The sequence below is a fragment of the Mobula birostris genome, chromosome 9 (assembly GCF_030028105.1).
Source record: "Mobula birostris isolate sMobBir1 chromosome 9, sMobBir1.hap1, whole genome shotgun sequence".
NCBI classification, from domain to species: domain Eukaryota; kingdom Metazoa; phylum Chordata; class Chondrichthyes; order Myliobatiformes; family Myliobatidae; genus Mobula; species Mobula birostris.
This window is the reverse complement of record NC_092378.1, coordinates 70060974-70075004: the sequence shown is the minus strand read 5'-3', so window position 1 is coordinate 70075004 and position 14031 is coordinate 70060974. Positions and strand designations below refer to the sequence as shown.

Genomic DNA, 14031 nt, shown 5'->3' with positions numbered 1-14031 from the left:
GGTTCCTGAGGAGCGGAAAATTGCAAATATCACTCCGCTCTTTAAGAAGGGAGGGAGGCAGAAGAAAGGAAATTATAGGTCAGTTACCCTGCCTTCAGTGTTTGGAAAGATGTTGGAGTCTGTTATGAAGAATAAGGTTTTGGGGCATTTGATAAAATAGGCCAAAGTCAGCGTGGTTTTCTAAAGGGGAAATTTCACCTAACAAATCTCTTGGACTTCTTTGAAGAAATAACAGGCGGGTAGGTAGGCCAAGGTAGTAGATGCTGGTTTATTTGGATTTTCAGAAGGCCTTTGACAAGGTGTCACAAATGAAACAGCTTAACAAAATAAGAGCCCATGGTATTACAGGAAAGATGCTAGAATAGATAGCAGATTGGCTGACTGGCAGGAGGCAAAGAGTGGAAATAAAGGGGACCTTTTCTGGTTGGCTGTTGGTGACTAGTGGCATGCCACAGGGTTGTTTTGTAAATGGGGAGAAAATTTTTAAAAATCCTGCAGTACGGAGGGACTTGGGGAGTCCTTGTGCAGGCTTCCCTAAAGGTTAACTTGCAAGTTGAGTCAGTTGTAAGGAAGGCAAACACAATGTTAGAATTCATTTCAAGAGAACTAGAATATATAAGGTGTTGGTCAGATCACACTTGAGTGTTGTGAGCAGCTTTTGGGCCCCTTATCTAAGAAGGGATGTGTTGGGATTGGAGAGAGTCCAGAGGAGATTCACAAGAATTATCCCGGAAATGCAAGGGTTAACAAGTGAGGGGCATTTGATGGTTCTGGGCCTGTACTCACTGGAGTTTACAAATTCTTCTGGGGGGAAGGAATCTCATTGAAATCTTTTGAATATTGCAAGGTCTGGATAGAATGGACGTGGAGAGGATGTTTCGCATAGTGGGGGAATCTAGGACTAGAGGGCACAGCCTCAGAATTGAGGCACATTCATTTATAACAGAGATGAGGGAAAATTTATTTAGCCATAGGGTGGTGAACTTGTGGAATTCTTTGCCACAGACAGCAGTGCAGACATCTAGGTGGAGTTTGAAAAGCTCTTGATTAATCAGAGAGTCAAGGGTTACAGAGAGAAAGCAGGGTTGAGGGAAATGGATCAGCCAGGATGAAATGGTGGAGCAGACTCAATGGGCCAAATGGCCTAATTCAACTCCTATCGGGTCTTAGGGTAGCAGACCCTTCTGGCCCAATGAGCCCAGTCAGCCCATTTCACCCATGTGACCAATTAACCTACTGACCGGTGCATCTTTGGAATATGGGAGGAAACCGGAGCACCCGGAGGAAACCCACACAGTCACAGGGAGAGTAAATCCTTGCAGACAACAGTGGAGTTGAAGCTGGGTTGGTGCTGTTGCAATAGATTTACGCTAACCACTGTGCTACGGTGCAGCGGCAGTTTGTATCTGATTGAGGTTTATAAGATTATGAGAGGCATAGAGTAGGCAGCCAGTATCTTCATCCCAGGGTTGAATTGTCTAATACCAGAGGGCATGCATTTAAGGTGAGAGGGGGTAATTTCAAAGGAGAGGTGATGGGAAGGTTTTTTCCCACAAAGTGGAGGGTGCCTGGAATGTTGATGGTAGAGACAGATACATGATGGACTGTTAAGAGATGTTTCAATGGGCACCCGTATGTTGGAAACGGTGTAATATAGACTAGATAGAAGGGATTAGTTTAGTTAGCCATTTGATTAATTTAATTGGTTCAAATAAACATTGTGGGGCAAACGGCCTGCTCCTGTACTATGTACGTCTCTGATTCTTGTTGATTTTTCATTCTTTGAGAAGAGGGAAGATGACTTTTGAAAGTTTCACTGGCATTTGTGTGAACTGGAAAAAGAAAAGTGACTTAAATGTTTAAACATGAAGCAAATTTAATTACTGTACAGTGCAACATCAACTTCCTTTTACAGTTCACCTTCATGTCAAATACAGCGCAGTACTTGAAGCTGTTTACATCTTCAATCCAGCCGCCTTATACAGTACTTATAAAACACAGAAATAAAACATCAAGTATGGTTGAATGTAACATTGCTTTGGAATAAAAATGGTTCACATTTCAGTCTGAGAAATTAATTTTTAAAATTAATATCTTGTCTTGGCACCTATGAATTATTTCAGAATAGCATAGATCAAACTTGAAATACTTCCATGAGATGAACATGACTCTTGCAGAATACCTTAATCTATTAATGCTGCTTCAGTAGGAGATTGGCATGAGTGATGTGTGATTATTGCAGCATTTTGACTCTTGCCAAGCAATATAACCAGTGGAAGAACCCAAGAACAGAACTGTGCAATCAAATTTGTTTTCATCATAAGTGCAATATGCTGACAATTACAACAGACAAATTTATGAAAGTCTGTAGGAAATGTTAACTAGTCTCTACTCAATACTCAAAGAAAATCATTTTACAAAAATAACCAGCAGTTTCACATAATCTTGTCCTACATGTATATACAACAGTTGGTGCTCTGATTCACTTTTCAACCAACTTTGATGACTAATGCATCTCATTTTTAAACAAAGCCTTAAAAATTGAAACATTATTATATTACTTTCCATTAGGGATTGCCATACGGATTATATGAGGAATGCTAAACACAGAGCAAATAAAGAATTTCTTCTCCACCAATGTTACAGCACTTAGAAAATATACATCAAAATTTTCATAACATAAAGGCTAGTGATTTTGATAAATATACTTTTAGATTTATACAGGATATTTACTTGATTGCAGGGAAAAAATAAACAACAGAAACTGAATTGTGAAAGTTGGACTGAAAACAGAATCTGCTGATTTACAGTTTATTAATCTCCTCTCTTTTCATAAGACGGTCTTGAATCATTTCTGGTACTTCTGCCTCACTTTCTAGTCACCATAATGATTTCCATTTGTTTTCTATTTGTAGTAAAACTGCATAGATAACCTTTGCTACAAGTAACCAAAACAAAGGAAATCTTCCATCAATATCATTATGAGGCCAGCAACACAAATGCTACCCCGAATGTGTTGTATTCATTATCATGTCCACTTATTCCCTTGCAAAAGTGGAATGACATAGACAGAGATGTCATCGCCTGAACCAAGCCTGTCATTTGATATCCTCCATCCTCGGTCCTTCAGAACTCCCCTAGCTCTCATCACCAGGTCCTGGGCTGCCAAAGTGTATCTGTAAAGGATAAATGTAAATGTGAATTACATAGCTTTAATAATTACCACAAGATGAAGATCTGTCTTTGAAGTATTCCTAAAGCTATAAAACACTGAATTATTACCTTGCAAATTTAATATACCTTTTATTTAATTTTCCGAGATTTCATTAATACCCTAGTACAGATGCTAACTGCAAGCTATTATCAGAATCACAGACATATGTTGTGAAATTTGTTATTTTGCGGCAGCAGTAAAATGCAAGACAAAATATATATTTTTAATTGTAATTTATAGTATATAAATTAAGTACGTAGAGCAAAAAGAGAACAAGAATAGTGAAGTAGCATTCATGGTTTCATAGTCTGTTCAGAAATGTGACAGTGGAGGGGATGAAGCTGTTTCTAAAACCTTGAATGTGTGTCTTTAGACACCTGTTCCTCCTTCCTGATGGTAGCAATGAGAAGAGGGCTTGCCCTGGGTGATGCGGGTCCTTAATAATGAATGCCCCCTTTTTGAGGCTTCATCTTTTGAAGGTGTCCTCGATGGTAGGGAGGCTAGTGCCTATGATGGAGCTGGGTGAGTTTACAACCCAGTGGCTCTGCCACTGTCCTTTCTTCTTCAATGGAAGTCAAACTAGGGAAAGATGTAAAACAGGCTGCTCATACACATTTACCAGCTTTACTCTATCAAATTCATTAATACTCCCGATATTGTTAACTGTAAGGTGTTACAATTTACACACCTTCCTGGCTACTTGGACAGAACGCCTGGGTTTTGAAGATTGGCCTTATACCATACACTATTTAACTGTACAATAGTGTAACCTAGGATTGTAACAATGGGGCTCTCTCACTGTATCTTTTGTTTGTGTCAAGTGTTTCATGACTTGTGCCAGGTTTTCTCAAGGTCAACTGTTGTACTGTGTGGGAAGTACCTAGACTTAAATTGTCAAACTACATTTTCTCAGCAACATCACAAAAACATACAGAGAAATCACTGAACCAAACTTCAAACGTTCAAAGTAAATTTATAATAAAAATACATGCATGTCACCATATACAACCCTGAGATTTGTTTTCTTGTGGGCATTCACAGTAAATTCAGGAAGCATAGAAGATCAATGAATTTCTCTTCTCAGAATGGTTCAGAAAACAAACTTCTTGCTCTCTATTTATTCCTTACCAATATGTACAGGGACAATACATTACTAAGGACAAAATCCTTAATATTGTTGAAATGCAGACCAATCTCGGGGTCCTTGAAAGTGGCTGCACAGGTTGACTGGGTGCTAGAGAATGTGTATGGCATTCTTGCCTTCATTACGAAGCACTGGAGAGAAGGCTGGTCACGCTGTATTTGGACTGTTACATTAAGTGCTGGGAAAGATGTGGGGGTTTTGGAGAGATAACAGAAGAGGTTTAAAAGGAACATGTGCTATAAGGACAGGATGGACAACTTGGATGTTTTCTCTGGGTCCTAATAGGGGAGATCTGATAGAAGTTTATATGATGGAGAGTCAGTGTCTCTCCCCTCAGGGTCAAAATGTCTAATACTTGAGGGCAAGCATTTGAAATGAAGTTCAAAGGAGATGTGTGGAGCACCTTTTTCCTCATGGCCTGGAATGCGCTGTCAGGCTGGTAGTGGATGAAAATGCAAGAAGGGCATTTAAATGGCTCTTGGATATGGACGTGGTATAGTCAGAAGAGGTTAGTTTACTTAGGCATTTAATTACTACATTAATTAATTTGTCACCATATTGAGCTGAAGGGCGTGTTCCCGTGTTCTATTAGATTTCAAAGAAAATTTCTCACTGAAAAAAATAACAAACTAGAATTCAAGCCTCCAGCCCAGAGCTTTAGACATGTAATGTCAGGGTCTTTTACATAATTCCTGACTGCCCACATATCCCAGCCTTTTACTTTCCAATGTTTCAAACAGGAAATAGATGTTGAGGTTTCTGTTCCCCTTGCTGCTTGGTCTAACACTGGGGCATTCGACAAGACATATTCTTGTGAAGTGCTTTTAAGTAACTCCTGCATTGTTCGTACTCTCACCTCAAGAGTATGAAAGGGAGCGGTTTAAATCCTCCTTCAGGTATAGTTTTCATAAACGAAAGTGAGCGGTTTAAATCCCCCTTCAGGTATAGTTTTCATAAGCGAAAGTGAGCGGTTTAAATCCCCCTTCAGGTATAATTTTCATAAACGAAAATTAGCGGTTTAAATCCCCCTTCAGGTATAGTTTTCATAAACGAAAATGAGTGGTTTAAATCCCCCTTCAGGTATAGTTGTCATAAACTGTTGTATGCCTGCAAGATAATGAATCTCAACATAGTATATGTGACATATACCTACTTGGGTAATACATTTACTTTGCCTTTTCAGAGACCTGGGCAGAAGTATCCAGTCAGCCAACCCCCTGCGATAATGAGAGTACAGTTCATTGTTCGATGTACAATATTTGTATATTAAACGGACGTTCCATTTGCTTCATCAGAAGTCCTTGCAAGGTCATGTGATATTATTTCGTAGAAAAATTGGGGAGCTATCCCCAATATCTGAAATTATTTATTATTATTGTTCATAAGACTGTAAGCCATAAGAGCAGAATTAAGCCATTCGGCCCTTCGTGTCTGTTCCACCATTCCTTCATGGCTGATTTATAATCCCTCTAACACCATTCTCTAACTTCTCCACATTTCCTTTGATGCCCTAAGATTAATCAAGAACCCATTAACCACTGCCTTAAATATACCCCATCTCTTCGATAAATTCCACAGATTCACCACCCTCTGGCGAAAGAATGTTATCCTCATCTTTGTTCTAAATGGACATCCCTCAATTCTGAGGCTGTGCCCTCTGGCCGTAGACTCCCCCACTAGAGGAAGCATTCTCTTCACAACCACTCATCGTCTCCACTTTCACTCTCCTAGGCCTTTCAATACTCGATAGGTTTCAACGAGATCCCCCTCATTCTTCTAAACTTCAGCAAGTACAGGCCCAGAGCCATCAAACACTCTTCATATGATAACCTTTTCATTCTTGGAATCATTCTTGTGAGCCTCACCTGTACCCTCTCTAATGCCAGCACATCCTTTGAAGGGGCCTAACAACTGCTCACATTACTCCAAATGCGGTCTGACCAATCCCTTATAAAGCCTTAGCATTACATCCTTGCTTTTGTATTCTAATCTTCTCAAAATGAGTGTGAACATTGAATTTGCCTTCCTCACCACTGACTCAAGCTGTAATGTAACCTTTAGGGTTATATGTACCAAATTACAATGAAAAACATTTGTTTGCATGCAACCAGAAAGATGATTATGACAGAAGTAGATTGAGGTCGTAACTAGGAAAAGAACATGAGGAAAATAGTGTTAGACTTACAGAGAGCGTGCAGCATAGACAGACATAGAAAGTGCAAGGGCCAAGCTGAAATACACTCAGTGGCCACTTTATTAGGTAGACCCGCTTGTTAATGCAAATACCTACTCAGCCGATCATGTGGCAGCAACTCAATGCATTAAAGCATACAGACATGGTCAAGAGGTTCAGTTGTTGTTTACAGCAAACATCAGAATGGGAAAGAAACATGATCTAAGTGACTTTGACCGCGGAATGATTGTTGGTGCCAGACAGGCTGGTTTGAATATCTCAACAACTACTGATCTCCTGGGATTTTCACACATAACAGTCTCTAGAATTTTCAGAGGACGGTACAACAAACAAAAAACATCTAGTGAGCGGCAGTTCTGTGGGTGAATATGCCTTGTTAACGAGAGAGGTCAGAGGAGAATGGCCAGACTGGTTCAAGCTGACAGGAAGGCAACAGTAACTCAACCACACATTACAACGGTGGTGTACAGAAGAGCATCTCTGAATGCACAAAATGTCGAACCTTGAAATGGATGGACCATGAACCCCCAGTACCTCATAAGGTGGCCTCTGTGTGTAGTTTGGAGATAAGAGTTCATCTTTTAGCATATGAAAGATCTGTTCAAAAATCTGGTAACAGTGGAATAGAAGCTGGCCTTGAGCCTTGGTAGTTCAAGCTTTTGTATCTTATACCTGATGGGAGGGGAGAGAAGAGAGAATGACCAGGGTGGGAAAGGAGTGGGAATTACATTCGTGCTTCAAGCAACATTGCACAAAACTGGTCAATTAGCTTGTGAGAGCTTGCTTGGAACAAACTGACCCCAGGTATCCATCATAACAAATGTAGCAATATGACTAATTAAACACTATTTTTAGTAAAGGATTTGATAGTCTGTAACTGCAAAACTGTATTTTTGACTGCATTGTCAAAACTCATGAAGACTTCCCTGGCAATTGGCTGCAAGCTGAGGCATCTGGTCCTCACTGAACCAGGCTGGAAATGTAGGTAAAGTCAAAAGTACACAAAGAGCATGAGAATAATTAAAGAAAAGTATAGTTTTTTTAAGAAATGGTAACTTCTGTATGGAAGTTAAGGATGTAGCTAAAGTTCTCTATAAATAATTTGTGAATCTTCACAAAAGGCTGGGTTGGTGACAATATTGTACTTAAAGATGAAAACGTGAAATATTAAACAGAAAAATGAAAAATTAAGAATCTTTAAAAGATTATGATCTTTAATTGTCAGATTTAGAACAGTACAGTATTGGCCCTTCGGCCTCCGATGTTGTTTCGACCCGTAACATATTCGAAGATCAGTCTGACCATTTCCTCCCAAAGAGCCACGTGCCTATCAAGAGTTTCTTAAATGTCCCTCTTTACCACCTCTCCTGGCAGTGTGTTCCACGCACCAACCACTCTCTGTGTGTAAACCACGCCCCCCCCCCACACCTTAAAATCATGCCTCTCGTATTACTCATTTCCATCCTGGGCTAAAGGCATGGGCAATGCCTCCTAGCATTTTATACACTTCTATCAAGTCACCTCTCATCCTCCTTTGCTTCAAAGAGAAAAGCCTTAGCTTGCTCATCCTGTCCTTGCAAGACACGCTCTCTAATTCAGGCAGCACTCTGGTAAATCTCCTCTGAACTCTTGAACCCAATTTCCGAATAATGAAGGCTAAAACACTTTATCTTTTACCAACTCTATTAGTTTTCACAGCTACTTTGAGGGCTCTGTGGACGCAGACCCCGATAGGATGCTGCTGAGACAGTGAAATCGCAGCTATGAAAGCAAAAAATGAATAGGGTAGGCTTATTTTTCTTTAAGAAGTGAAGCGGCTGAGGAGACAACTAAAATAAATAAAATTATGTGGGGTGTAGAAAGACTATCTAGAGAGAACTATTTCCTCTTGGGCAAGCTGTCAAACAGCAAGGCACATATATTTAATGCCATCATTGCAAGAAATGGAGGAGAGACAGGGCAAGGAGGCAGAGGTCATAAGGCCTGCTCTCTAATCCAGGGAGCATCCTGGTAAATCTCTTCTGCACTTTCTCTGTAGTTTCCCCATCCTTCTTATAATGAGGCGACCAGAATTAAACAGAATACTCCAAGTGTGATCTAGCCAGAGTTTTATAGAGCTACAACATTACCTCACAGCTCTTGAACTTAATTACTATATGCCTTCTTAACCACACTATAAACACCTGGAATCTTTGAGGGATCTATGGACGTGGACCTTAAAATCCCCATTTTCCTCCAAACTGTTAAGAATCCTGTCATTTACCCTATATCCTGACTTCTCAGCCCAACCCTGCATTCTACCAATGTCCCACTGTAACGTAAGATAACCCTCTACCCTGTCCACAACTCCACCAATCTTCTTAAATATCCCCGATCCATCTGCCTCTATCAACCTTTTATAGTTTGCTCTATTGTAACTGGGAAAAAAATAATGTTGAAGGGTCACATTTACCAACCAATTTCAATCACTAGATGCAGCAGCAGTGCACTATACATTATTTCTTTGTCTGACACAGTACAACCATCCAACAAGCAATGGACTGCTAGGGATTACCTGGTTCTCTCTTCCATTCATTAGAGGCATTTACCAGAAGCGCTGTGTACACTGGGCCCTTAGCATTGTTAGTGATCCTGCCCATCCAACAATGTCTTTAACCCCTTACAATCAGGTAGGAGTTACTGTGGCATTAGGACAAGAACTCGTAGGGTGGCAAACAGCTTCTTCCCCCAGGCTTTTAGACTGCTGAACTCCCTGCCACTACCTAGGTCTAATTATGTATGAGATGCCAGTAGCATTTTACTGTTACTTTTTTAAATTGTAACATAAATAGACCTTATTATTTGTTAATTTAATTGTGGCAATATTACTTAGTGTTATATGTACTATGTTGTGCACCTTGGTCTGGAGGAACATTGTTTTGTTTGGCGGTATACATGTGTATAGTTGCTATACATGAATGCTCCGGATGGCTCTTGACGTGAGTTGGCAACAGCACATAACGAACATTGAGCTCTATGACAACCTACCGATGCTCACCACTAAAATCGAGGCGAGAAGACTGCAATGAGCGGGGCACTGTCTACGCCACCCTGAGCTACCTAGTCATATGGGAGCCCAAGCATGGGAGGATGAACCCTGGGGGCCCGCCCAAGCCTATGGTTAACACGCTCCTAGAAGACAGCAGCGTGGCTAATGTAGATGAACTGAACACACTGATGAAGGGAGGGAGAAGTGGAGAGTCTGTCATCGTGCCCGACACCGGCCCCCTAGGCCTGAGACGATGTTGTAGTAGTAGTAGTAGTAGTAGTAGTAGTAGTATGGTTGAATAACAATGAACTTGAACTTGAAATGTACCTAGAAGTGGCAAAGCCAGTTTCCTGTTGGACTCTCAGTTACTCCTGGTTCCAATTATGGCAGCAATTTTTAATGCACAAGCACTGTCCCTCTATGCCTTGCATGTGCATGGTTGCACAGTAACTGAAATGCTCCCACGCACATAGCCTTCATTGATGCGCAGCAGGAATTTTCTGTTATATATGCTAATATAATTTTGAAATCTAAGTAAACATAATTGTGGAATATCCTGTAATTATATGTTAATGAATTTAATCCATAAATTGCCTAAATAATAAATGTACCATGACCTTTACTTTGAAGCATTTTAGAGCTTCAAGGTACTTATATTGTCAAAGTTTCAAGTTACAACACTGTTACAAATTGTAACAATAAAAAAAGAATGGAAGTTGGCAGCACATTGTTGGCTTGCTGAACACCAATGCTGTCTTGTCAAAACACTTTACTTTTTCCACTGTGCCCGTCAGTTGTTTTGACTGCCAAACGTTGGTTACTTGTGTTGAGAATTGTGGTTTGTGTTTGATGTGGATGTTATATAAAACAAACATTTAAAGTGTCATGCAATTCTCAGGTCATGTAAAAATTTCCTGCAATGGTTGATCCATGCAACTGTAAGAAAACTTGCAAATCTTTTGCAAGTTATTTTGTGCAGTGTTAATTACAGATAAAAATAACTGGATATAAAAGCAGTATTTGTCTGGTCCAGCTGAGAGCAAAGATGTTACTTTAAGCCAACACTGGAATTTACACTTCAGTAACTTATCACTGACCATCTGTTACTTTATCACAGATACAAATAGATCACAATGCTGATTATTGTTCATTTTACTAGCTACATTGCAGTCATACAACTAAACAGCTTGTGATCACACATAATTAAAAACTACAGGTGAACAACGAGCATGGGACGAAATTAAATATGACAGGTGTTTTTTCATGTGCTTGGTGGTAACGGATTATTTCACAGTTCCCCATAAACTACAATTTTTTTGTGTGTCAGTGACTTGCCTGCATACTTAACAGAATTGGCATCATTTATCTTTTTGATTTACGACTATGGGGGGCAGGGGGATGGACTGCAAAATCAAACCTTCACAAAGACATCATTCCTAACTTGAAGCTCCGTTGAACCCTTAATCTGAAACCCTATAACCTCTGCTTGCCATAATGGAAAAGGAGGTACTGGGCAATTTTACCAATCTGTTACCTTGGTATGTAACCACAGTGTGAATCCACGAGGATACTTTTGAACTTAAAACCTTAATTTGAACAAGAGGGAGAGAGCTTTCACTAGATTAGGATGGGCACATTGGGTGGGTAAGAGGGAGGAAGGAAAGGGGCTTGCTTTGCTGTTGTTGTTTTGTTCTGCTGAGCATTGGGGGCATGCTATATTTGTACTGGAAGGTGTGGAGACACTTCTGGGCTGTCCCCAGCACATGGTCAGGTGGTAATAGTTGTAGATGCAAACGGTGCATTTCATTGTATGCTTCAATGTACTTGTGATAACTAAATCAATCTGAATCTACTGCAAATAATTGCAGGATTCAAATGCATTTTGCATATTTTTGGAAGGCTCAGTAATCATAAAATCAGAAAGCTCTTCGACACTGAAGAAGCCACTTGTCAGTTCTTTAGAGTACAATCCTAGCATCTGCTGCTGGGTATAAGGCAAATAAGAGATAGAGAAACTGCAAAGACATGAAAGTAGTTTACCCTGAACTAACAGCAATGGCTGCTACAACAGAATATTGCAAGTTTTAGCACATTCAGTTATTACAGTTCTCCAAGCTCCTTGGGCACCACAGAAGTGTAGCAGCCAGCGCAATGCTATTTCCGCTCGGGGCATTCCAGAGCCGTTCTGTAAGTATCTATACATGCCCTCTGTGGAGTGTGAGAGTTTTCTCCAGGTCCTCCAATTTCCTCCCACAGTCCAAAGACATACTGGGTAGGTTAATTGGTTGTTGTAAATTGTCCCGTGATTAGCTTCGGGTTAATCGGGTTTGTCGGGAGTTGCTGAGGCAGTGTGGCTCAAAGGGCTGGAAGGGCCAACTCCACACTGTGTTACTCAATAAAATAAAATTTACCCTGTACTATTCAAAAAAAATTACTGGCGTGACCTCATTTTATTCAATTGTTGAACTTTCATTTTTCATCATTTGTGCACACACTTAAAACAAAGACTGAAATTAGTCATCATTCAAATGTTTCACATCCTGCTTAAAGTTCCTTTCAAGTTAAATTGAGTGCGGACATATGTTATTATCTAGTTTAGTGCAATAACCTCAATTCCAACCATCTAGAATCAATGCGTAAGCTCTATTCATATTCATGGCCTCCATGAATTGATTACATTTTTAATAATACAAGTTAGATTATAAAAGCAACATTATTTGAGGATGTTGAGATTTTGGGCAGCGGGGGGAGGTGAAAAAAATCAGTGGAAATTTTTGTTCATTGGGTACAATATAAATTTAGAGACAGTGGAAGGGTCTTTGTTAAGATCTTTTAACAAACATCGTTAAAAATCAGCCAAAGTTAAATGTTGGCACCTTTCAAAATTCCGTAATTCTAAAATGGTTTCTGTGTAGAGTGGAGAGTGGCAAACCTGACTCCACTGTTTAAGAGAGCAAAGAATGGGGAAAGGATGGACTTCTTGATCTGTTAACACAACATCAGAAGTAGGTCGTTGAAGGATGCAATATGAATATACAGATTAAATAATAGGATTTAGTAGATCGTAAATACAATAGATTCTGGGAATCCACTGTAATGCACACAAAATGCTGGAGGAGCTCAGCAGGTAAGGCAGCATCTATGGAAATGAATAATCAGTTGACAATTTGGTCCAAGACCCTTTATCAGAACTGGAAAGGAAAGGGGAAGACACCAAAATTAAAAAAAATTGGGGGAGAGGAAGGAGGTCTAGCTAGAAGGTGATAGGTGAAGCCACATGGGTGGGAAGGGTAAAGGGCTGGTGAAGAAGGAATCCAAACATGAGAGAAAGGAAAGAAGGAGGGGCTCTGAGGGAGGTGATAGGCAGGTGAGGAGAATAGATAAGAGGCCAGAGTGGGGAACAGAAGAAGAGGAAAAAGGGAGGGGAAAAATTACCGGAAGGAGAAAGCAATGTTCATGCCACCTGGTTGTGGGTTCCTAGATGGAATACGAGGTGTTGCTCCTCCTCTCTGAACTGGCCTCATTGTGGTGGAAGAGGACATGTCGGAACAGGAATGGGCAAAAGAATTAAAATGATTGATCTCCAGGAAATCCTACTTTTGGCAGATGGAGCACAGGGGCTTGACAAAATGGTCTCCCAATTTACCTCAGGTCTCACCAGTATAGAGGACCCACATCAGGAGCCCCTGATACAACAAATGACCCCAATGGATTCGCAAGTAAAGTGTTGCTTCACCTGGAAGGACTGTTTGGGGTCCTGAATGGAGGTGAGGAAGGAGGTGAATGGGCAGTTTCTCTGGTTTGCAGGGATTAGTGCCAGAAGAGAGATTACTGGGGAGGGATGAATGGACAAGGGAATTGCAGAGGGAGCAATCCCCGTAGAGAGTGGGGTAGGGGGAATAAAGGTGTGTTTGGTGGTAGGATCCTGTTAAGACGGCAGAAGTTATGCAGAATGTGTAGGGTACAGAGGCTCATGGGGTGATAGTTAAGGACAAGAGGAACTCTATCACTGTTAAGGCAGCGGGAGGGTGAAAGAGATGCAGGTGAGGGCAGCATCAATGGTGAAGTAAAGGAAATGCTGTTCTTAGGAGGAGGAGGAGATCTCTGATGTCCTGGAAAGGGAAGTCTCACCCTGGGAACAGATATGGCAGAGATGAAGGTACTGCGAAAAGGGACTATCATTCATACAGGAGAAAGGGTGGGAAGAGGTATAGTTATGATAGCCGTAGGAATTGGTACGTTTATAAAAGATGTTGGTGGACAAAGAGTTGAGAAAAGGGATAGAGGCATCAGAAATGGACCAAGTGAATTTAAGTTGGAGGCAAAGTTGATGAAATTGATGAGCTCAGCATGGGTGCAAGAAGCAGCACCAATGCAGTCGTCAAAGTAGCGCAGGAAGAGATGAATCCAGAAGAATAATAGGATTGAGTAGCTCATAAGCATGAAAAATT

The 14031-nt window shown here is 40.6% G+C and overlaps 1 protein-coding gene across 1 annotated transcript in view; it reads right to left on the bottom strand.

The window, feature by feature from the left end:
* Positions 1-1851: 1851 nt before the first annotated feature.
* The window catches only part of ppm1h (protein phosphatase, Mg2+/Mn2+ dependent, 1H), a 237750-nt gene continuing 225570 nt past the window's right edge, over positions 1852-14031 (bottom strand). The window contains exon 10 of the mRNA XM_072268238.1: positions 1852-3176. Within this exon, the coding sequence (XP_072124339.1) occupies positions 3029-3176 (148 nt within the window). The 3' untranslated portion in view covers positions 1852-3028. The remainder of the gene's footprint in view (positions 3177-14031) is intronic.